This window comes from Leiobunum rupestre, chromosome 1 (assembly GCF_980474605.1).
Source record: "Leiobunum rupestre chromosome 1, qqLeiRupe1.1.hap1, whole genome shotgun sequence".
Taxonomy (NCBI): domain Eukaryota; kingdom Metazoa; phylum Arthropoda; class Arachnida; order Opiliones; family Sclerosomatidae; genus Leiobunum; species Leiobunum rupestre.
The window spans coordinates 69,338,621-69,364,332 of NC_143384.1; the positions used below are offsets into that span (position 1 = coordinate 69,338,621).

The 25,712-nt window shown below is 37.0% G+C and overlaps 1 protein-coding gene across 1 annotated transcript; it reads right to left on the bottom strand.

The window, feature by feature from the left end:
- Positions 1-371: 371 nt before the first annotated feature.
- LOC149966209 (kelch-like protein 7) lies at positions 372-1,091 on the bottom strand. Its single transcript, XM_090167498.1, has one exon. It carries the CDS (start codon positions 1,089-1,091, stop codon positions 372-374), a length of 720 nt encoding a protein of 239 aa, XP_090023624.1.
- Between the last annotated feature and the right edge of the window lie 24,621 nt (positions 1,092-25,712).

The window sequence follows — 25,712 nt, forward strand, 5'->3', positions numbered from 1 at the left end:
AAGAAATTTAACCCTTTTATTGATAACCTCGGAAATGTGTCTATACGGGTACACGAAATTAGATCGAGTGTAGACAATAATATGTTTTGCGTTATCTAACTAAAATTAAGAATCTATAAAAATTAAAAGAATTTCACACTTTTTGTATTAATTTTAAATATTTCCAAAGGAATGTAAATTTTACATACATTGGAAATTTTGGAATGTAAAACAATTTCAAAATTTTAAATGCATTCTTTACGCGCCACAAACACTGTAATAAGCAAACAACTTAATTTCCTCATTTTTCTTGGTAGAGTTATTGGCACGCGCAAAATGAATTTCAAAAGGCTTGAATTACACGTAACCAAGACGGAAAAAAGTGGCGAAACTTAAATTAAAATCTTCTTATTGACCAAAGCTTTCATGATCGTGATGGCCAAATTCTTTCCGAATTCGGGTTCCAGCTCATCCCAGGGAGCGGGGTGTTTCGAGACGTCGTAGTTTTGGACGATGAAATTGACCGCCGATTCTTGCAATTCTTTGGACTCGTACTGGACAGCCACTTTCAAAGCAAATCCCATATTGTCCACGGTAATTAACGTCTTAAGTTGATCCACGCACAGTATCTTTAAAGGATTCATAAAGCTCATGTGAGCAAGGTCCAACAGTGGCAAGCACGTATTAAGGAAGTTAGGCGGCGTTTGACCAGTGTAGAGGTAATGCAAGAGGTCTTGGACCACGACCGGTTCCACGACGTCCACCCAGTTGATGACACTCTCGTTCTTCTCCAGCATGTTCGCTTCGAACATTTTCTCGAAATACAAGGACCCAGACGCCAGCACGAGCTTGTGACAAGGGAAATCCCTGTCCCTGGTCTTGATGACGACGTCGGTCAGGGTACCACAGTCCAGTAACCTCTTGAACGTGCTTTGGGGTGGGGCTTCGGTAACGAACGATTGCAAAGTGACCTCTACTATTATATTCGGAAATAAACTTTCGGATAAAATGTAGCTTCTGGCGAATTTGAACTGGTTGCAATCCGGTTCAATCAACTCGCCCATTTTTTCTGCCAGCACTTCATCAACGACACCACCGACCTTTTTACCCATAAATTTAATTTAAAAAAAACCTTTGTCGTATTTAAAATTGTTGGCTGATTTTCCAAAAAGGGACAAAGAGTAAGAATAATGGGAATTGGAATATTTATCGATCGAACATTTATAGGAACCTTCCCAGACGAAATTCCAAGGGTGGTTTTCAACGTTTCCATCGCTGCTAATCGGAAATTCCACAACAACTGTTTCTCTTAAATAGCGTGACAATTCTACGCGAACAGTCTTGGGCAACAAACGACGCGAATTCGGAGGCACGAAACTCATAGCGCACACTTACGTAAGACGCAGCTCAACCAGGCAATAAATCGTGAACAAACTATCAGTATTTGGAAATGAAAATAATTCCACCTCTACACCAAGATAACAAAGAGACCAGGTTGATAAGATTGAGTGCTTAAAGACAATACAATTAAGGAAAAGAAACTAACTTCAAAGATAAAAGGTAAGGAGTTGTGTTCCAAATCAATTTGAACGCGTCATCCTGATGCCAACGGGATAACGAGACAAGCAGCGGCGTGATGACATCAAAGCTACAGACTCCACCGATGACTCTCTTTCTTTGACAGCATCACCCAGCATCACGCGTAGGCCAGGACTGGCCAGGTCAGCTGGTCAGCGATCGTCGAGGACCCCTGGCTCAAGGGGGCCGCAAATTGCTTATAATAAATGTTAATAATAAATAAATTTTTATTCCATACCTCCCCACCACCCGGTAAGGGGCCCCTCTTCAGGTTCTAGCCGAATGGCCCCCAAAATAGCCAGTCTGGGCCTGATTCAAGCGCTAAAAAAGAGTGTTAATAATTTTTATGTCAGCCCCAAAGTGGTTTAAATTGTACGCCTTCGCTTTTAGAACGTCCGGTAACTAATGTTAAATGGATACCCTCACTAATTATTAATGGAAATGAATAGCCCTGATATATTCAAAGACTCACAATGGTGGAGTTTCTATTCCTTAACTAAATTGCCAGACGTTTCTGTCCGCCAATGATTCTCTGCTACCTGTACTTAAGTCAGAATTAGGATAATAGTATGCTTCATGCGTTCGTGAAAAAAATCGCTTGTCAAGAAAGCGCTCGCAACATTTTGCGTATTTTCATTTTATCTCAACTGGTCTGATAAAACTAAAAGATATTAAATCGCGCAATGCCCAAAGTAAAACTTAAGTTTAAAGAAGCCTCTTAAAGTGAAGTATCTTTATTAATTCCATGTGTCATCAAAAGTAACACAAAAGAAGATTTTTCTGCATTGTGTCTTACTAAAACCTTCGTTCCTATTACACGTAAAAGCATTCGGGAATCGTTTAATGATATTTTCCGGAGTAGTGTTGTCTTCGTAGTAAACTAAACTATTGCCGAAAGTCTAAAATGCTATTTTGAAGAACTAGGAGCGCAGATATCTTAACCACAGAGTTGTTATTTCCTATCCGGGAATCATTTTATTTTGCTGGATTTGTTTTTTACATTTCTCCATTCTCTTATCATTAAAGGGAGTATAACAAATTACGCGTGTTGATGCTGTATCAACGAATTTAACGGGGTTTGGTTTTGCCGCAGTTGGAGCTATATTTATTTTGTTCCAATGGAAAAGCCGTTCAAATTTGACTTGGTGATAGATATATGTACTGCACTTAGGCAGAGAACGGCTTTCATTTGGCAAAAACCTAGTAAAGATCATTTTGAAAATATTTAAGTTAATAGGGAATTAAAAGTTCTAAATAATTTTTACTTTTTGTAAGCATTTCAGCTCAAAAAAACCATTTATTACTTAAATAGTAGTATAATAATATTTGGAAAACACTTTTTTTCAAAAACCACATCAAAATCCAGGATACGCAAAATATGCATCTTTTAACCATAAGGTATCCGATTCCCACGCTAAAACCTGCTAAAAGCGTGGTTTCACCATGGGGATTAGGCTATTCTATTTCCTTGGATTTAACTTTGGAAATATTGAAGCTTCAACTATAAAACAACAAAGCTATTTTGAAGTTAACTGGTATCAAGAGGAAAAATTGCACTTTTTGAGTGTTTAAAATAGAAAACAATGAAAATCCCTAATATTGGGTTTCGCCTTGAGATTGTCCAATGTTTCCGTTTTAGCAATGCAATATGATTACCACGTAATACTTTTTAAAACTACTGGTTAAGACTAGCGATGTTATGGCACGCCAAACCGGACAAAATTCGTCTACCACTCGCTATATTCATACTTTACCTCTTGTTTTATTCATACTTGGTCTTGCTATACTCATACTTGGTCTTGTTATATTCATACTTTACCTCTTACTATACTCATACTTGGTCTTGTTATATTCATACTTGGTCTTGCTATACTCATACTTGGTCTTGTTATATTCATACTTGGTCTTGTTATATTCATACTTTACCTCTTACTATACTCATACTTGGTCTTATTATATTCATACTTGGTCTTGCTATACTCATATTTGGTCTTGTTATATTCATACTTGGTCTTGCTATATTCATACTTGGTCTTGCTATATTCATACTTGGTCTTGCTATACTCATACTTGGTCTTGTTATATTCATACTTGGTCTTGCTATATTCATACTTGGTCGTGTTGTATTCATACTTGGTCTTACTATATCTATACTTGGTTTGGTTATATTTATACTTTTTCTCTCTCTTATACATCGAGGTCTCTCATACATCGCACCTCTCTCTCATACTTCGTCTCTCTCTCTCTACTCTAACTTGGTCGTTCACTATTCATACATCGCACCTCTCTCTCATACTTCGACTCTCTCTCTCTACTCTAACTTGGTCGTTCGCTATTCATACATCGCACCTCTCTCTCATACTTCGTCTCTCTCTCTCTACTCTAACTTGGTCATTCGCTATTCATACATCGCACCTCTCTCTCATACTTCGACTCTCTCTCTCTACTCTAACTTGGTCGTTCGCTATTCATACATCGCACCTCTCTCTCATACTTCGTCTCTCTCTCTCTCTCTCTATCCATAGTTTCCTTAGCTTTCTCTCTAGCTACATACCGTCGAGCTATCAAATTCGAAGGTCGTCTGTCTCGAACTTTGTACCGCGCGCTTTTGACGCCGACTATATTTGGCCAAGTTAAGTGAGAACTTGACCAACAGCAAAACTATTCTGTCTCAGCCGTATTTTATTGTACAGGGTGTTTGGGAATTAAATTTCCATAATTAAATAATTACTTTTGAAAGAAATTGAAATTAAAATTCCTCACTTTTGAAGGGTATTCTGCGTCTTTCAAAAGTCAATTAAACCGTAGCGCTGTAGTCTGACCCAGGTAGCAATGACAAGTTATTTCTTAACTTAATATCAACGTTGATATTAGGTGCATACTTTCAACTCTATTCAACGTTATATTTAATGAGAGTTATATACGTTGTAATACCGTTTCAATTTACAAATATTATATTATTTATATATAGAAAAAAAACGATTATTTTCAAAACATTTATCATATTTTCGGAAGTTATCATTAAAATTATCTTTATTTTCTTTAATTTTCTTTTATAGTTTTCGAATTTACAACTGAAAACTATTAAACATCCTTATTCTTAAATTAAAACAGATACTTGTAAATGATAACTCCGTTTTTCTTGGCATCAACATTTTCTTTAATGTTGCAGCGCCACCTAGGCTCAAGTATTTCAATTTCAAGTACTTTTCTATATACCTTAAGGCAAACACTAATGTGAAATTAAACTTACAGTGATTGATTCAAAATAAAATATTAATCTTCATAAACAATTTGTTTATTTCTTTAGTTAATATCTTCTATTCGTTAGTATTATGAAGATAATACATATAACATCTAATAATGATATAAATAATAGGTGGTATTCACGAGAAGATGGCGGCTATTGCTCTAAGGTAGATAGTTATGGGGGAAAGGGGGATGACACTAGCCTTCCACTACAGTAATGATGACGTCACGATAATTCACCGTATATTAACAAATAAACGATTAAATATTGTTTTTCTTACGTTTTAATATAAGCATGTTTTCGAGAAAAACGTTTTTTAAATGTTTATAAAACTAAACGTTCCATAATATGGTTTTAATACTAGAAAAAGACAAAAACGTTTTTAGAAACTAACTGATTAAACATAAACACTATGAGACATCGCTTATTATTGGGTCATTGGATTTGGTTATATACGAAATAGACTGAGCTATTAAAAGTTTAAACCAAATTATACAAGTTTTCAACATTTTTTGCAAGGCTTAGATTAATTAATTACATTTGTTTAACCCCTGGTCTTAAAATAATGGTCATGCTCATGGCTTTTTTTATTGTATTTCCAGATGCTCTTTTCCTATTCTGTTTAGTGTAATAACCTATTTAGAAATTTAAAGGTAATGGAATATTTAAAATTAAGGACACTATTGGATTAAAACTGTGAAATTTTAATTTTTCAGGGATTTGAATTATATCGCTTTTATTATGCACTGATAAAAATATTTTTTTGAAACTAGAACCATTATCACACTTGGTTTTAGTCTGTTAACAGCTCTTGAGGAACATAAAGGGCATTTCATTTAAATTTGGTTAGATATAGGATAATAGTATTAACTTTTGGGGGTGATTTTTCAATATTTTAATGTTATTGTGGAATCCAAATGTCCGTAGAAGTGGGGAGAGCTATTTTGTGGTAGATTGTAGGCGGACTGAAACACCTACAACTTGGCGGTTCGAAGATTTCGGCGTACGCGAGCTTACTAATGTCGTATTTTCTTAAACATATAGAAGAAATTAATCAGGCGTGATTTAGCTGAGGAAATTAGATAAAATAATTTATTGAAAAAGAAACTTTAAAAATGGTTACAATTAAAAGTAATAAACTGAAAAATCCTGAGTTAGAAAAATAGTGAAACAGATAAAAATTCGCTAAGGTGATCTGCTCACTTCGCCAGAAATGTCCAACTGGCGACAAAGAAAGCATCTCTTTCCCTCCAAAATGTTCTGGCGCGAACTTTCCCCGCAGTCCTATTGGTCAAACGGGTTTTCACTTGACCGCGGCTTGGGAAAACGTTTAACGCCGGATATGAGCGGTGACAATACCGTGAAAATAAAAAACCCAGGAATGTACAAGGTATTGGTAAGAGACAATTAGCGGGGGTTTATGTTTTTGGTGTTTTATATGTTTGTGTGTCCGTTTCTCAGTTTACAAAAATAAGATTCAACAGTTATAGCAAGGGAAGGTAAAATTACCTGTTCTATAATTGTTTTGGAAGATGTTGCTAAATGTATTGGCTTATATGGTTAGTGTTCGGAATTGTTTATTCATTATCCACAAATTTTCCGATTTATTTAAAAAACGTTGGTAAAAAGAATATCATTTTAACTTATTTAATTATGTTTTTTTACGCAACCAAGCATTTATTGGAATAAAAGTGGTATTTATTTAAATAATTGTTTGTTTTATTTAAAAAATAGGCTTATTGACTTTCGATTATTTAAACATTTTACAAGTTTTATTCAACTATAACCAATATATTGGTTATTTAAATAAATATTATTTAAATATAGCCGAGCTTTTTTTATTCATGGATAAAAATTAATTGACTGCCGATCTCTAGAGTACCTGAATTTAAAGCTTATTTGTATAATGTACCCGATATTAAATCAATTTAAACGTTAATATAATGGTTTTAAAATAGCTTAAAAAACGTTCCGAAAATAACGTTTTTTTACGTTACTCTAATAAACGTTCAAAATTGGTTAGAATTTAGTTTTTAGAAACGTTTTATCAACCGTTTTTTAGCGCGTTCCTTAGCCGGACATGATCAACGAGTCAATAGGGACTTGGCAGTACTACGTCACAGTTTTTTTTTCAATAGTTTTTATCGTGGGGAGAAAACTGTTACCACAATGGCGGCCATGGCCAAAGCTACGGAGTGCCAAGTCTCTATAACGTTTACTTTAATTATCAGCTACTCATCAACTGTTTTTTAACGGTTTTTCAACGAAATTTTGCTTCCTGGGAACTGCTAATGCAGTGCTGTCTTTCCCATTGAACCCGTTGGGCCAGTGCCAAGAGTTCGAGAGGAGCCCCTCGGGCTAAAAAAACCCATTCAACATTAAAAATGTATTTTTGCAATAATGACTCAGACATTTTATCGCGACCGGCGGGCGTCACATATTTAGTCTGAGCTGATTTCTACCTTCGATTATTTGTTCTCAAACACCTACAGTTTTCTGGATAGAGGCAATTTTTTAGGCTGACTATGTGTACAGCGCGAAGTCGACGTCAAACGACCTGGCAGTAGGACCTTGCAAGATATTTTCCACTATTTGATTCGACTAAATTATGACGTTAAATTTCGGGTTTACCTTTCGCACCGATCAAAGTTTTTTATTAATATTCTTAAATACCAAATAATGAAAAGGCCTTTATTAAAAGGGGTGTAAAAATGTCGACCCTCGCAACAATATTTGAAATTATATGAAAACGAATTTCCTGTCTCGCGTAGTTTCGGGTTTTCGGTTTAAAATCGTCCGCGTTTCAGACGACGTGTAACGAAATAGGAGTTTCTAATTGGTCTTTCACATAAATTCCAATTTTGCTGGGAGGGTCGCCATTTTTAGCAACCTTCTAATAAAGGCCTCTGTTTAAAGCGGTGGTTGTGAAATGTCTCGGCTCATTCAGCCGCGATAGTTTGGCCTTTACTTGGACCATTCCATTGGTCGTCGTATGGGGGGGGGGGTTGGCGCAATTTCATCGGGATATTTTGACTCGCGATTCAACGGGGCAATACACTCTTTTTCGCGCCTTTATTTGACCCTTCTTACGTGCATCCACTCTTTAGGTATCCCTAATGGCGGATGAGGCTGAAAGGGGGAAAACGAAACATGGACGAGCCTAAAAAATACCGCGAAAAAGAGTGTATTCTATTCCGCGTCGGTGCTGAACACTTTTCCGCCCAGCACCTCCTTGGGGAATAGCTCTATGGCTTCTAAAGTCTTCTTTTTGGAAATATTTAATGTCTTTGAATAAATTAATTTCAAACATGGGTGCAGCGCTCAAAAACATAAATTTTTACTATTTGATTTTGTTTTAAATTATTTGGCATTCCCATCAAATTTTCGTCAGTGAGCGTTGCAACTTTTGCGGTGTTTGAGAGAAGTAGTATATAGTGTGATATTGATTATTTGTTCGTAATTTACTTCATGTATGACATACGTACGGTTGGGTTGGCGCCATATAAAATTTTTTAACCTAGCGCCACAAACCTTCAGAACGCCACTGAGCGTGCCCCCTTCAACTAGATGGTTCACTTTTATTCAATAGATAAAGCTCTCAAAATTATTCGTAAAACGTTTTGATCGAGTAATTTATTTATATTTCTGTATTATCCGATTAATTTTTTGATAAATTTGTAAAATTAATCGGAAAAACGACGTTTTTTTCGATAAAAAGCTCAAATTTTACGAATAATACATGTTTTTTAATAATTTTCCGAAATATTAACCGGTAAATTTCTTTGTTTACATTTTTTTAACGAAAAAATCAATTTAAACATGGATAATGATTAACCGTCTCCGACCTCTACCTTCAACTGAAAAATCCTGGCTACGGGCCTGCTTCCACCTGTTTTCTTCTGCTAATATAAAGATTAGAAATCACTAAAATATAGAATATGAATTCACATTGTAATACGAAGGTCAAAGATTAAAAGTGTTACTTGGATAATATTTGCAGTAGCGTAGCCAGGATTTGGTTTCGGGGAGGGCACACAATGAAAAAAAGTAAAACAAAAAATTAAAAAATTGTACATACAACCATACATTTCGGAGGGGGGGAGGTCACGTGCCCCTGGCTACGTCACTGAATATTTGGTAAGGGGAATAATATAACAAAACAGCGATAGAAAATGGGGGCGGGGAATGGGGTTTTCGGTCGAAAAACGTTTTAAAATCGTGAAGTCACGCAGATGCGATCCCATTGCAGGATCTCATCTCAGTGACGTCACGATGTTCGTTAGCAACGAAGTTACCAAACTTAGCCCTTAGCAACCACAGCGTATCGAGGCACGGCCAACTTCGATAGCGCGTACCGCGCTTTAGCAGCCCCGTCAATCGCCTGAATTTACCGTGTATATATTTTCCCACCAGGCTTTCGCTACGACAAAAAATTAACGTTAGTCAGATAGGAAAATTCCACAAAAAGCAATTATTTTTAAATAAATTTAAAAAACATTGAATTAAACCGAATGTAGGTTAATATTTAACTAATAGTATAATATTTTTTTAATGATTCTAATTTTTTAACGGTGTTTATAAATTATAAAAGAGTTAAACAGAAACCAAGAACATCCTCTAGATGTTGTCAACAACATAGTATTATTTTTTAATACTTGAAACACATGTAAATAAATAAATAAATAAAACAAAAAGTGAAAAGAAGATTCACTGTAACTTCAGGGTAAATATATTATTTTAAATTTTTTTATTAAATAATATTAAGTTAAAATATATTATAAGCGCATTAAATTATAATTTTAGGTTTCAACAAGTTTTAAACTTTCCTCTTTTTAAACCTAGAATGATATTGTAAATTTAGTAAGGGCCGGTTTGTAATTTTATCTGACTGAAAATGTTTTCCATAATAAAGGTACAACCCGGAACAGAAATCATCCTCCATGAAATGCAGGCTGAAGACCATCTATCTTTTACCTATTTAGTTCCAAAGATGTACCTAAGCATCTTTTATCTTCAATTATATTAGTTTTAAGATTCTTAATCTTAAAAATAATTAGATTTACAGAAAATACTACCTAAGAACGGTTATAAACTCGTGAATTAAATATATATATACTATCATATGTAACATAATTACTCATAAGTGTGCCTCTGTATAACATTTCCATATAAATAAATTCAATGAGACCTTGTTTCACACGGAGACCCAAAAATGCCAAAATTCTTAAAATCCTCGCGCTATTGAAATGGTTACCATCGAAACGAAATTGTATGATCGCGAGGCACGAGCTAAACTACTATAGATTGTTAAAGTTACAAACGCACGCGGAATTCTTAAATAAATTCCGTTTCCCATCAGTAAAGCTGATGACGCGTTTTTCGCCACTAAGCTGAAAGTGACGTAATTTACGTCATATCCCGTGAACAAGGTTTCATTAAAGAAAATGCTTTTTTGGCATACTTATGAGTGATTATGTTACATATGATACTATTAATAAAGATTTGTTTTTATTTAAGATTTATAAATTTTAAGAGAGACATTATTTACGCATAAAAACGCTCTAAACACCTCTACAGCCTTCAAAACTATGCATTATAATATGGCGCCTTCGCGTAAAAAACGCGTCTCTTTTTCTTCATTTAATTTTTATAAGGTAATATTTTTTTAATTATGAATTATACGTAAATATATTGCGAAAAGATAGTTTAACTTACTATACCTATATAAATAGGAAAGTGGAAATCCAAAGAAAAAATATTTTTCCGCGATTTCATTAACATTAGATGCGAGGCTATTGACGGGGCCGCTAAAGCGCGGTACGCGTGATCGATGCAACCTTTTATAGCCTAAAATTAACTAACCTTGGCCAAAACCGTCTTTTAGAAAAGGTCCGAAATTTCCGTCTACTACCTTATTTCCGCCTAGTACAATACATCTACTTGCAAAATGATTGCAAATCGCAGAATACCTTTCAAATGTGGGGAAAGTCACGTATCTCGAATTACTAATCTTTTGAACTCAGGTAGATTCTCATTCTTCAAATTTAATTTCCAAACACCCTGTACAATAAAATACGGCTGAGACAGAATAGTTTTTCAGTTGGTAAAGTTCTCACTTAACTTGGCCAAATATAGTCGGCGTCAAAAGCGCGCGGTACAAAGTTCGAGACAGACGACCTTCGAATTGGATAGCTCGACGGTATGTAGCTAGAGATAAAGCTAAGGAAACTATGGATAGAGAGAGAGAGTGAGAGAGACGAAGTATGAGAGAGAGGTGCGATGTATGAATAGCGAACGACCAAGTATGAATATAGCACGACCAAGTATGAATATAACAAGACCAAGTATGACTATAGTAAGACCAAGTATGAGTATAGCACGACCAAGTATGAATATAACAAGACCAAGTATGAGTATAGTAAGACCAAGTATGAGTATAGTAAGACCAAGTATGAGTATAGTAAGACCAAGTATGAATATAACAAGACCAAGTATGAATATAACAAGACCAAGTATGATTATAACAAGACCAAGTATGAGTATAGTAAGACCAAGTATGAATATAACAAGAGGTAAAGTATGAATATAGCGAGTGGTAGACGAATATTGTCCGGTTTGGCGTGCCATACGATGTCTTCCTCTTCTTTTAAACCGATACAGGGGTGGCGTTAAGGGCAGTCGAGACAGGCTTTAGACTACGTTTGTTTTCCCTTAGGGGCCCACAAATCGACTTGGGGGTCTCAAATTAAAATATTTGATAATAGTTAAAACTGTAAAAGTTTAAAAACCGCAATTATATATTGAAAATAAAAAATACCCGAAAAAAACTAAATACCAAGAGTTTAAATCGATTTATTTAATATAAATAAATTACTTTTTAGCTTTCATAAATCTGCCGTCACGTCGTCAATTTCGAGTTAGTAGACAGCGTATCGATTTAGAATTTACTAACAGATTAACAAGCAAGACTGTCGCAAAATTAGTTTTACAAATCCAAACGATTTTAACGTTGTGAGGAAGTAGGCAGGTTTTATTTTTGTTAGTTCTGCCACGACGTATCGAAACGTTATGATTGTCGTGAAAAACCGGTGGCCCATACAATTGAAAAACCGGTGGCCTATACAATTGAAAATACCGGTGGCCTATACAACTGAAAATACCCGTGGCCTATACAACTGAAAATACCGGTGGCCTATACAACTGAAAAAACCGGTGGCCTATACAACTGAAAAAACCGGTGGCCTATACAACTGAAAAAACCGGTGGCCTATACAACTGAAAAAACCGGTGGCCTATACAACTGAAAAAACCGGTGGCCTATACAACTGAAAAAACCGGTGACCTATACAATTGAAAAAACCGGTGGCCCATACAATGGAAAAATCCGGTGGCCCATACAATTGAAAATACCGTTGGCCTATACAATTGAAAAACCGGTGGCCTATACAATTGAAAATACCGGTGGCCTATACAATTGAAAATACCGGTGGCCTATACAACTGAAAAAACCGGTGGCCTATACAACTCAAAAAACCGGTGGCCTATACAACTGAAAAAACCGGTGGCCTATACAACTGAAAAAACCGGTGCCCTATACAATTGAAAAAACCGGTGGCCCATACAATGGAAAAATCTGGTGGCCCATACAATTGAAAATACCGGTGGCCTATACAATTGAAAATCCAGTGGCCTATACAATTGAAAATCCGGTGGCCTATACAATTGAAAATCCGTTGGCCTATACAATTGAAAATCCGTTGGTCTATACAATTGAAAATCCGGTAGCCTATACAACTGAAAAAACCGGAAGCCTATACAACTGAAAAAACCGGTGGCCTATACAACTGAAAAAACCGGTGGCCTATACAATTGAAAATCCAGTGGCCTATACAATTGAAAATCCAGTGGCCTATACAATTAAAAATCCGGTGGCCTATATAATGGGGAAACATGTTTTTAACTGTAAATAATAAGAAGAAGATGAAAAATTTGTTTGGATATCTTTGGCTATCTACTGCAATTAAACAAAACATCTCACTGCAACGGCTTTCGGATATGTGTGTCGTGAAAGTGTGGCCTTTGGAATGCACTACAACTAATAGTGGTTATGCACATACACGGACTCGAACTCGAAGTGGTAAGTTCTTTCGCCTCGCAGCAAGAGCAGACGATCCCATCTTGTGCAATTAAGTGAAACTACTTTTTCCAGGTAGAGTTTGCAAGATATCTCCACACTGGTTAAACGGGTTAAACCCCGAGTAATTTGGTTTTCTCTTTCCATAAAAAGTTGTAGAGGTAATCGGTATTTGTACGAGTAGCTAGCTGTTGGCTCGCGTCGCGTGGCATGAAGGGCTTGTGGTTTTTTTTTCTAGTGCGTTGGGAGAGCTCATCGGCCGACTGAAAAACTGCGTAAAATGGGTGAAGATGAATATAGTTAATTCAGCCAAAATAAATTAAAATAATGAGCAAAATTTGTAACATATTAACAGATTTACAAAAGGCGCCTGGCCGTCCACGATGCATCAATGACCCGTGTTTCTCAAAATGCCGAAGACAACTGGCCGACAATGTAAAAAAGTTATTATCTACCGTGCAACTAGGGTGATAAAATTACCAAGTACAATGTTTCTTCAACCTACATATACATAATATTAAAAACTAAGTAAACAATTATAAATGCCTATTTCCAAACTTATCGTTTCTAGATGGTTTACATTATTTTTTGACAGTCATGAAACCAATCAGATAATTTAGACAGATTTTTACAAAATTATATTTTATACTATTACTAAACCAAAAGCAAATAAGTTCGGTAACTTTTCTACAGGGCTTGCCACCACTCTCGTACACATTCGGTGCCTGATTATTATTACTATTAAAAGATATTATCTGGTATTTATATGCGCGACTTGAATCATTTCTAGTGATAAATTAACTACTAAAAAACCCTCAAATATCTAAATTTTCACTTTTGGTGGTTGTCTGGTTTTTCCCTGGGACAAGCCGAGCTGCAAACATTCCGAAAATGTATTTCTCAAGTGCACTCAGGGCATATGCATTCCGCGGAGCTACAATAAACCATAATTATCGAGTTCTGGTGAAGCCCGAAAAGTACCTGATAAAATCATGAGATTTTTTTTTAATTGTCACGCGGAAGCAAATTTTCCTACCGCGTTAAAAAAAATTTGACTTCCCAAATATTTTGCAGATATCTGCGGATACTACATTTGGTCTACAGGTTCTGATGTTCTAAATAAATGGTTTAATTTTTAAATACAATATTTCGCTGTTCTAAAGAGAGTAATGACTTTCATTTTATTACGCAAAAACAGTGGAAATAATCCCGATTCTAAATCTTTAGTTAGAAGAACGAAACCTCGAGAGGGACGTAACCAGGGAGATATGTTTATTTTTTATGATTTTCAATTGTTTGCTTCACAACCCCCCCCCCCCACCCCCCCCCCCAACCAACCGAAATCCTGGCAACGTTAGTGAACCCGACTCATTTAACGGTATTTTTTTAAATAAACCATTTATACATTGTGTTAATAGCTATATTATCTATTCACGTAGACTAACTTACCTACACCCAAAAACCGATTCAAAAACTATTAATCGCCACAAGAAATTGTTATTTCCTTGGAGTAACAAGGTGCAAAGAAACTTAGTGCGTACTAATAACAGTAATGCTGGTCATAAATTGTTGTCACGTATTTTGGAGCGGAGCCAAATCTAGGGTTGGGAGATGACAAAATCAGTAAGCGAAAATGGAACGAACTAAAACAAAGCACATTAACGTTTTATACCGTTACCCCCTCGAAACGCTTATTATAGGCACGAACCATTGACTTTTGCACACGCGCAGTCGTAGTTTATCCCCTTTGTTATCGGCGATTGTGAAGTCGTCGTGCACTGCTATTCTCAAATCGTATGCATTTCCGCTTTAGGTTTTACAGTTAATGACAATGAGTTCCGCTTCTACAAATCTGAGTCGTATGCTCCGGAAAACAGTTCAACTCGAATTCTCAACTACTTTTAGCGAAGAAGTTGAAGTGGACTTTCCAATTCGCAGAAACAGCCAAGTAAATAGCCACTCCTGGAAATTGAACTGGAAATCTTCCTGCGTTTCGTGGGGCAAATATGATAGTAACGGATGTGATGACGTTCCCAATACGTTTCGTTACAGTTACGTATTTACTTTGTCTGGTGAGCAAATAAATGATGAAAAATACGACAAAGGTTTTTACGAAATAAAAATTATGCATATGTGCAACCGTGCTTATGTTGTGCTGGCTGAAGAAACGGGTGATTTGATTGGCCCTGATTTCAATCAATTTAATTTCACCGAAGAGGTTGCTTTCTCCGAATGTTATATAAAGAATGTGGTCATAGAGGTCACCTTGCAATCGTACTTTATTGAGAACCCACCCTTAACCACGTTGAAGAGGATGCTGGATTGCGGCAGTCTGACTGATGTCACCATCACGACGAGGGGCAAGGATTTCCCTTGTCACAAGGTCGTGCTGGCATCTTCGTCGGATTATTTTGAGAATATGTTCAGAGTGGATATGCGGGAGAAGAAGGAGAGTGTCGTCAACTGGGTCGATGTCTTCGAGGCGGAAGTGGTTCAAGACCTATTGCATTACGTCTATACTGGCCAGACTCCACCAAATTTCCCAAATACTTGTTTGAAATTGCTGGAGATAGCTCAAATGTGCCTTATGAATGACTTCAAGACACTGTGCGCCCATGAAGTGAAGAAGACGATAAACCTGCGGAATATGGGAGATGTTTTGAGAGTTGCTGTCAAAAACGAGTCCATAGAGTTACAGGAATCAGCGGTCAACTTTATCGTCCAAAACTTTGACTTCAGCAAAACAAATGGCCCCGGTCCCTTGCATCACCTGGAACCCGAATTTGGGAACTGTTTAGCAACTACTATTATCAAAGCTATGGCCGCTAAAAAGATATTACTTTGACCCAGTCGATATTTTACGTTTGCTGGCAATCCACTGAACCATGCTTAAAATGCCAATGCTAAATTTGTATGTAAAATAATATTTTTTATAAAGTTTTCTCTTCTTTATTTAGATGTGTTCTTTTGTTCAAATTGAAACGAGGCAAAATATTTCAGAAACTATACAATTTAGATTTCTTTGAGGCTTATTATTTGATAACAGCTCCGTCGTCTTCTAGCCCAACTTTAGGGGGAAATTATTGGACAGAAGACGTTGTGAAGTAGTGGACATTGTATTTTAACCCACTGAACTTTAGATTTGACTTATGAACTAGCCTAACGATACCTTTTTTTATTTGAGTAGTGTGGTTGTATGTGAATAATTTAAATAATTACGTTTTTTGTATGTATTGAACCCGCGAAACGATATTTGGTATTATTTTATTTATAATGAAAATATTTTTTTTCTGAAATAAATAGCGCTTACAGTTCAACTAAACTTTCATTGTCGACGTGAATACGGTACTTTTCGATGCATTGTTTACTGCAGCTTTTGAAAGTTCCATCCATAAAGGATAGTTCACACTGTTCTACAAGAGTCACTTCTAGATGTAATTTAATGGGTTAAGAGCTTGAATAAATACTGCGAAACATACCAAAAACGGTGTACCGATCAAATGTCTTGACTTCTTCGTTATCACTGTTATAGACAGTTCAACTATTGAACCATACAGTGGAAGGCCCTATGGAAGCACTTGAAACATAAATCCAAACAGGCCACCTTGATTTCGAGGCGTGAATAAATATAGTCCGAAGAGCGATGGTGTATCTTTACATTTTTTAGAGTATAAACTTACTTTATATCTAGATATTGTACATGACCTTTAGGCCAATTTGTTTATTTCATGCCTCGAAAACAAGACGTTACGTGCGAAAAGTGGTCACAAGTTTCGCTGATAGCCTTCCACTCTATGATTTATTTCCGAAACATTTCTGTAGCTTCTTGGATGAGCAACACGGATCTAGGTAAAGTATTTGGCTGCTCGAATATATCGCGACGTCAACTGACGATATTATGGTTTTTAGGCCTAATTTCCAAAGGTTTTAATCAATTTATTTGCATGTTTCTTTAATTGAAAGAAATAGCAGTTAAACTAATAAAAAGGACTGTTCGATGCTAGACGTGTTGAAACGTCAATGTAATTTTTAATTATTTTGCCAAATAAATTATCGCCAAGTGAGCGATTTTTAAATTTTTCTCGTACCAGCAGGAAACACTTCGAAAGCCCTTCAACTTTAACCTCTCAAGATAAACGGTTTTTTAAGAGTAAATTCCAACTTACGTGACTCGACGTCACCCATGCATTTGAGCACAGTAAAATGTCAGCAGTGGCCAAAGATACGGAATGATACTTATCTGTTGTCCGAGCAATGGGCTATTCTGATACAACAGTAACGTAACCTTATTCCTACGCAAACCCTTCAAGTGAGAAAAAAGTACAAATTATCGTTATAGTGTTAATTAACAATTGATGTACTTATCACTCACTCGCAAAAACATAACGCAATTCTTTGTTCAATTACAAAGTCGTTATTTGTTATGTAGGATGTAGATTAGCTATCTAACTGTTTTTCAATAGCGACTCTCAACTTTGACAGACATTTTTTTATGATAATTACCAAATAGATTTCTTATATCGAGCTTGAGTGAGTAACACCGTTCAGTTTCCGTATTTGTCTTTGACGTATAAAGTCAAAGTTTGGCCTGGCAAAAATCATTCAGTCAATTGGTAGATCAGCTAGACACCACCTTAGGCCTAAGTTATCGAGTGACTTTTAAAGCCATTAATTAAGGTGGCCAGCCCTTCATGCCACGCGAAACAACAGATCCTTACACTTTCTAATACCATTATCAACGACAAGTTTTTAGGGATACGGGAAACCGAAGACCTCGAGATAACTTGCAAACTTAATCCAGAAGAAGTATTTCCCGATTTACACCCACTGCCACAAGCTGGGATCGAATCTGGTTACTCTTGCTGCTAGGCGAAAGTGCTAACCACTCCGCTGTTCTAACTAGATTCGTCAAGGCGAAAATTTGTGATGACTTTGAATATCCCGCTTGAATTTTGAAACAATTTGCGCATTGACTGAAATAACCTTCGTGTATTGGTATCATGAAGTGTAAAAGTAATTTAATATTTGGGGCATCAGAAACAGTGGATTTTAATATACGACTACAGAAAATATCTTAAAATAGAGGTTGATTGGTTAAAAAGTGGAGAAGGTGTAAAAACTAAAAGTCGATTTTATGTGTTCTTATCATTCAATGTTGATTTATATAATTGGAGAGCTCAATTTTAACCTCCGTTAACCGACTGATTTCAAATAATTTTATTTAGTATCAACTTACTGGTTGAATACGCCTATATTAAAAGGTGGGTAAAAATGTCGATCCACCCTGCGACATTTGAATTTATATAGGGATGAATTTCCGGTCTTACGTAGTTTTGTGTTTTACTTTTTAAATCGTCTGCGTTTTAAACGACGTGTAACGAAATAACGGTTTCTTATTGGTCTTTTATATAAATTGAAATTTTGCTGGATTTTTACCCACTTTTTAGTTCCACATCGAGATATATATATCGAAGTGGGACTATTGCTATGGACGGATTGTCGTTAAGTGTTGTATGTTGTTTGGCGTGGAAAAGCGACGACACGGTAGATGGAGCTGCGAAAAATAATTTATTATTATAATTTATATTAACGCTCGAACACAGATGGCCGCTGGCCACGCATATTCGTAAACCGACGCTCTACCAATCGAGCCACGCCTTTCTATTAAATTTGTCGCTTGAACTTTTACTAAATAACAATGGCCCCGGAACTAGCCTTTCAACGAAAATATTTTTACAAAATGCTAGTTCCTGGGCGTAAAGATTTTCTTTATCGTGTTTTCTGTTTACTCAAAGAAAACACAAGAATAGTTATATGATAAAAACTTGCACTGGCTAAAGCTGCAGGTGATAGATCTATGTTCAACTTTCACCTAAGAAGGATCTATCATGGATTAATCAAACGGAAATAGATTCTTCTTAGGTGAAACGTGGATTAAAAAAACTAAGGATGTTCAGCAGAGCTAGAATTATTAAAAATACCTGTCCCGGACGCTCTCTCGCGGGCGAAATCGTCAAAACGGATGTAATATTTTATTTGATGCGTGATGCGTCACACGTGACCTAGGCCTAAGGTGGTGCCTTGGGTATTAGCCTAGCTGATTATTTAACCGTGTATGGTCAGAAGTAATAAATAAGGGTGGCACTTTCTTATCGAAACCGTGTATGGTCAGAAGTAATAAGTGTGGCACTATTTTATCGAAGTCGTTTATGAGTGGCACGAAATAAAATTATCGCCTTTTTGGCGAACTTGTATAGTTTGTATAGTTGGTCCGGAGATTTGGTATCATTTGATAGAACTCTTTGACGCGCTCGCAGTGCCGTTAATTTCCGCCCCCTCTTACGAACACCCATAAAGGGAGAGTGACCGAAAAAAAAACAAGTTGGTCTCATTCGATAGAACTTTTTGACGCGCAGGCAGTGCCGTAAATTTCCGCCCCCTCCGACCAACCCCCTTAAAGGGAGAGTGACCGAAAAAACAAGTTGGTTTCATTCGATATGAACTCTTTGACGCGCACGCAGTGCCGTTAATTTCCGCCCCCTCCGACCAACCCCCTTAAAGGGAGAGTGATCGAAAAGTTAATAAATTCATGGGTATTTTTTTTTATGAATTTGCGAATTTACATGACTTTTGGTGCCTTAACTACCCAAATGTTTGATATAAATTTCCTAAAATAAACCCATTTTAATCCCTGTTGAAGAATTTCTTTATATCATATTTCCACTAATTTCAATAATTTAAAAGAATTATGTTCGTCGTGTTTTGCTTACCTATTTCACCTTTGATACTTTCCGTCTATCTAACGATAGGAAATCACATGGCCTCAACAACTTTTGTATTGGTTAATTTGGTTTGCCCACCCGGGTATCCTGAGGGTGGGCGGTGGCCACTCTTTAACATAGGATGGTAAATTATATATCAAACGATAGGAAATCACATGGCGTCAACAGCTTTTGTATTGCTTTGCCCACCCACGTATTCTGAGGGTGGGCGGTGTGCACTCTTTAACAGATGGGTAAATTATTATATCAAACAATAGGAAATCACATGGGCTCAACAGCTTTTGTATTGCTTTGCCCACCCGCGTACCCTGAGGGTGGGTGGCTTTCATTGTAACCAGAATAAATTTGCGACTAACTCTCTTCGAGCCAGACAACTAGAGATGAGTCTTGGGCCCGCTAAAGGCGGGCTTACCCGACCCGACCCTACACGAGCCCCCTTCGAGGGGGTTGGGTTTTCTATATCGAAGTTTTTGGCGGGTCGGGTCAGGTTTAATTTGATAATTTTTATTACGGGTTAGGTTGAGTCGGGCTATTTACATAAAACTGACCAGGGGCGTGATTCTACTCTTATCGTTAGCTACTTAACGAAAATTATTTTTCGTTAGCTAATATAATTTCAATGGAGCCAACGAAAATTTTCTTTCGTTTACTCCTAACGATAAGAGTAGAATCACGCCCCAGGTCGGGTCGAGCTTTTTATATATTAGTGATTGGGCCTTCAAGTTTTTATTTTATTCGCAACAGCAAATCTCTACATACAGAAAGCGAATCAATATCACGTGTTCACTAATTTTTAACCGTTCCAAGCGGACAAAATTTGAATCTGGGGGCCCCTCTAGCATTTAGTACAAGCGTATACTATAAACATAAAAAGTGCAAGATTTTCGGGTCGGCCTGGGTTTCAATTTTAACGGGCCTGTTCGGGTCGGTTTTACATTTTTTTTAAATTTTCTCGGACCGGGCCGGGTCGGTTCGGGGTTTCGAAATAAATTATTTTGGCGGGACGGGTTGGGTAGGGTCGGGTCGGGTCGGGTCGGGTTTTCGAAATAAATAATTTTGGCGGGACGAGTCGGGTCGGGTCGGGTTTTCGAAATAAACAATTTTGGCGGGCCGGGTTGCGTCGGGTCAGGTTTCAATTTGGTATTTTTAATCGTATTGGGTCTGATGGGGATTTAAAACTAGCCGACCCGACTCATCTCTACAGAGGACCCTTAACAATACTGGGTTGAGAGGGGTCAAATAGAGGGCAGGATATTGGAATGACTACCTGGATTTCAAAACACTGCAGGTGTCCATCCCAAAACCACTTTTTCTTGGAAAAGGTCTTTCCCTTCTTTTTATTTAGGGTTGACAATTTTTGGAATGTGGCATCTAGGAGCAACAAACACAAGGAGAACGAAGCTAGCTTTTAAACACACTAAGGTAGTGGTGTGTACAATTTCATTTAACGATCCTTTACGCTGAACGTTTTAAGGGCAGGGGGAAGACAATTTCCTAATTTTCCCCTTCCGACGGCATCAGGCGCTAAAGCGTCTAACCAATGAAAAATGTACAAAAGAAAATGCAGGACTTTTGACGGATTGCTTTCTCCTTGTGTGGGGTGCTGTGTTTGTTGCTCCTTGATGGCATTTTTGTGTTCCTGCTTTGAGGGGGGAGAGACGGTAAAAGTTGGGCATTTTCTAAAAAGATTCAACAAGAGGTGCTTCCAGTGGCCAACAGATCAGATTACTCAGGTCGTAACTCTCTGATATCTGAAGATAATCTACCATCATATTGATCTTAATTTGTATCCGATTCTTTATCCCTAGTTACGTATCTGAACTGATAGATCAACTGATCTTATAATATCTTAGCGTAAATTCAAATAATCTGAGAATCTAATCGATCATTATTATTTCCTGGGTCAAATAACGCCACTGTTTTCGGAAAATAAGTGGGAAACATAGTTTCTCGTTTTAATAAATTTCATTTAAATTGGTAATTTTGAAAATCAATCATAATTTAATTCGCCTATGATAGTTCTTTGTTTCAATATTCGCGAGGGGCTAACCACTCTCGGACAATCTGTACACCGACTACCAATGAGTACAGCCTTTGGTAGTGCTAAATCTGTACTCATTTACGTAATCATTTTAGTGCAGTCAAAGGTACAGGCTTGTACACCGATTACGGGGAGTGGTTAGCCCCTCGAATATTCGTACGTAGTTTCTCTGGCAATGCCAAATCAGAACCAAATCAATTAATTTGTTTTTTACATTTAATATGAAGATTAATTTTAATTTTATATGATATTATTTCTGCACTCAAAAGAAAAAATAATTGAAATAATAGACCCATGATGAAAGTTGAGGGGCCGCAAATTAACATTTTTACCTGGCAACTCAGCATTTGGACGGAACATCCGTTTCCTTACTTCCGCCTGTATAACTCAATGGCGGTCACGTTTTTCAAAACGTCACAAACAGGATGTTCCGTCCAGAGGTCTCACTTAAGCCTCGTCTGCGGCCCCTCTTTTGTTATGGGTCTATTAGATGGAAAAAGAGCCTTCTAAAAATAATTTTTTTCCACCACTGAGATCAGGAAAAATGAAGCATATCATTGGTTTGTGCTAGTCAAGAATTCCAGATAAACGCCAAACGATTTTCGATAAATATATCAAGGACGTTATCGGTATTCCAGCTAATCCAGCGTGGAGTCCGACGCCGATGTAAAAGTGATCAGCGGCGGCGTGTCTCATTTTTAGAGCCCACAAACAATGTAAAAAAATATAATACAGTAAATACACCAAGAGAGACCAGAAACTAAAATATATTTCTTTATACTCTTTCATAGAATTTCTGCTAGAAATCATTCATTGAACAATATTTATAATGACTAGTGTAAGAGCCCTTGGATTTTTTTAGAAAATAGGAAAATAGTACGGCGTCGCGCCGAAGAAACGTCGGCGGCGGCGGCGGCGTGGCGCCCCGAAAAAATCACCTATCGGTGGCGCCGCGCCGAAAATAAGGGAAAAGCCGGCGTGGCGGCGGGAACAATGGCGGCGTCGGACTCTATGAATCCAGCGCTCTCGTGGTTACTCCAGTCGCTCGTCGGCGATTAAATTTTATTTTTTATTCTGTCCTTTTGCACGCATTTGAATAGATTATACATAGCAAACAGTTTTTTTTTAGCTTTAATTTCGAGGTCATCATCTATGTTTTACTTTTGGTTTTGACGTCATCAACGGATAAGCATGCTGACGAGTGAAGACCGTGAAAATTGAATTGGAACCAGCGTTGCCAACCGTACTATAATTATAGTACATTTCGATAATTTTACCTTTCAAATTTTTCCGTACTATAATTTCAATCGCGTACTATATAGTTAGAGGATAGCGCCGCCGATCAAACGCCGCTGCCGCCGATTATTTAGATAACGCCGAAACGCGGCCGCCGATAAATTTAATTTCGGCGGCGCCGCCGCCGCCGCCGAAACATTTTCTTTCCGCCGCCGAATTAATTTCCATTATTAAAGTATAATAATTACGTTTAGAGATCTAAACTACATAGATTTTTCTTTTGGTAGTGCTACGATTCCTAGGCTGTTGGGTGCACCGTACTAGCGTTATAAAATTAAAAATAATTAATAATTTCCAAAAGATCTGGCACCACTGCACCGCGCGCACCAAGATTTTCTGCAGCAGATAGCTGGGATCGGAGAGAGAAACGAAAACGGCTTTGGAGTTGCCTCGCCTCGTATTTTGTAATAAGTACAGAAACGTATCAGCTGCATTCAGCAACAACTATTCTATTACATTTTAAAAATTCCTTTGATACAAAGAAAAAATAATTTGTGATAATAGACTTAAATGCGCGGGGAAAAACCGGATTTGGGGGGAAGAAATTTATGCGGTAGAGGGCTGGCTCGTTGGTTGTCTGTACGATAATGGCGGCGCCCAGCAAAAGTTTCTAAAAAGAGTGTATAGATAATAATACTAGTGAAATGGTAGTAAATTAGTACAGTATTGTTATTACTAGCGTAAATGTTTTAGTTTAATAGTGACATAGTTACTCATAAGTGTGCCTCTGTTCAACATATCTGTATTAAAAATTTAAATGAGACCTTGTTTCTCAGCCACCAAAGACTATCTAAAGCTACGTGTAACTTTATATAGTCTTTGACAGCCACCAAAGAAAATACAGCACTAACGTCACGTAAAACTGGTTTTAACTTCCTTCCCCCCCTACGCGAGAACTAGTTTTGATGACGATAAAACCGTCATCGACTGGGAAGTGACGTCAATAACGTCATATCCTTGCGGCACGGTATCATTATGAAAAAATTCTTTCAGGCACACTTATGATTAAATAAGTTACATCTGATCGTATGTAACCAAAGTTACCTCTTCTTTGTTTTGGAAACAAGTGGTTCCTATTTTAATAAAATACATTCTATTAAACATGTATTTTTTTAAATGTATTTAACAATTTAAGTTCTAGCGGTCTATTAAAAGGCTGGCGCTATTTCTTCGGGGGGGGGGGCAGTTTTTCCCCTTAGGCGCCGCCGCCGCCGATTTTTTTCAACGCCACCGATTATTTTCTGAAAATCGCCGCGCCACGCCGCCGCCGAACTAATTATCGTTCCCGCCGCCGCCGTTGAAAATTGGGTCGGCGCTATGCTCTATATATAGTACGCTTTTTGCGATAATTGTACTATAATTTTACTATATTTCCGATATTTGGGCGATAAATTAAGAAATTTTAGAAAGTTCCTTTCTTTTAACATAAGAACGGCGTTTCCAGTTTCTTATGTTACTCCTAGTAGGCTAAGAATTGAAATATTATACTCCTTGGAGCGTTTGGTTAGTACTTGAAAATACGGCCGACTTGACTAATCAAGCGTGTTGTAGCCTAACGAAAACGAAATATGTTAGTAACGGCCAACTATGATAAACTGCTACCACGCTATAGCTTTAATCAAAGTTGGCCGTACTTGTGTACTATAATTTTCTAGAAAATTCGATAATTTTTGGGCTTCGATACTATAATTTCAGTTTTGGGACCTGGCAACGCTGATTGAAACGTTTCCAAGGATCTACATTCAAAGGAAGGAGATCAGACATTACGCACGTAACAAAATTCGCTCCTCTTTGAAAACGACCAAGTAGGTGTTTAGCATAGTCTTATTTCAATTGGTTATCTTTCACAACGCGAAACAAACTGGTCTTAAGGGTTCAAAAAAAAGGTATTGTTATATGAGTCCTAGAAAATTAATGTATGAATGTTTAACTTGAAAAAATATAGATAACGAAAAAAAAAGTTTTAAATCTTAGAATGCCTAAGGACTTCAAATTTCTTTTGCGGTGTAAGCTCAATCCTAGAATATGCCTGCCAGTAAAATATATAGTTTCGGCCGCGTTATCGCTCCGTCATCAGGGGGTTTGACCCGTTTATCGTTACATCTCTTATTATAAGTTCGGTTACAGTCATTTTTTAGAATAAAAGTATATTTCTCAAGGTAAGCAAATAGTGAGAAATGCTTTTTACCCCGTAGTTGAACTTTGAAACTGAAAGTGGTGCTGATTATGTGGTTTAGTTGGTATATTACTTCGGACCCCATTTGGCGTGTTACTAGCTGTTATATCTATGTTAATCTAATTACTCTTGAGCCTGAGTTTAACAGTGACTAAATGAATAAAATGAGAGTCAAACAGTATTACATAAACTAATGATTTAATTAGGCTATTAACAAAAGAGATTAACATTTACTTGAGCATTGTTACAGCTTATTTATACAGCGAGGTATTTTATGAGATATTCGCGCGCAGGTGGGGTCACGGGTGTAAATACACGGGCGTTTAGAAATAGCGGCGGTGGTATCATCTAGAGACCATAATCAGAACATAACACTAGCGACTTAGTTCATAAAGACTTGGAAAACTTGGAAATATCAAAGAATAGGCGCTTCAATGAATGCCGCTTTCTTTTTCTCTCTTTCCCTACGCGCATGC

Coding starts and splice junctions, on each gene's coding strand:
- LOC149966209 (XM_090167498.1), bottom strand. CDS start 1,091: ATGGGTAAAAAGGTCGGTGGTGTCGTTGATGAAGTGCTGGCAGAAAAA.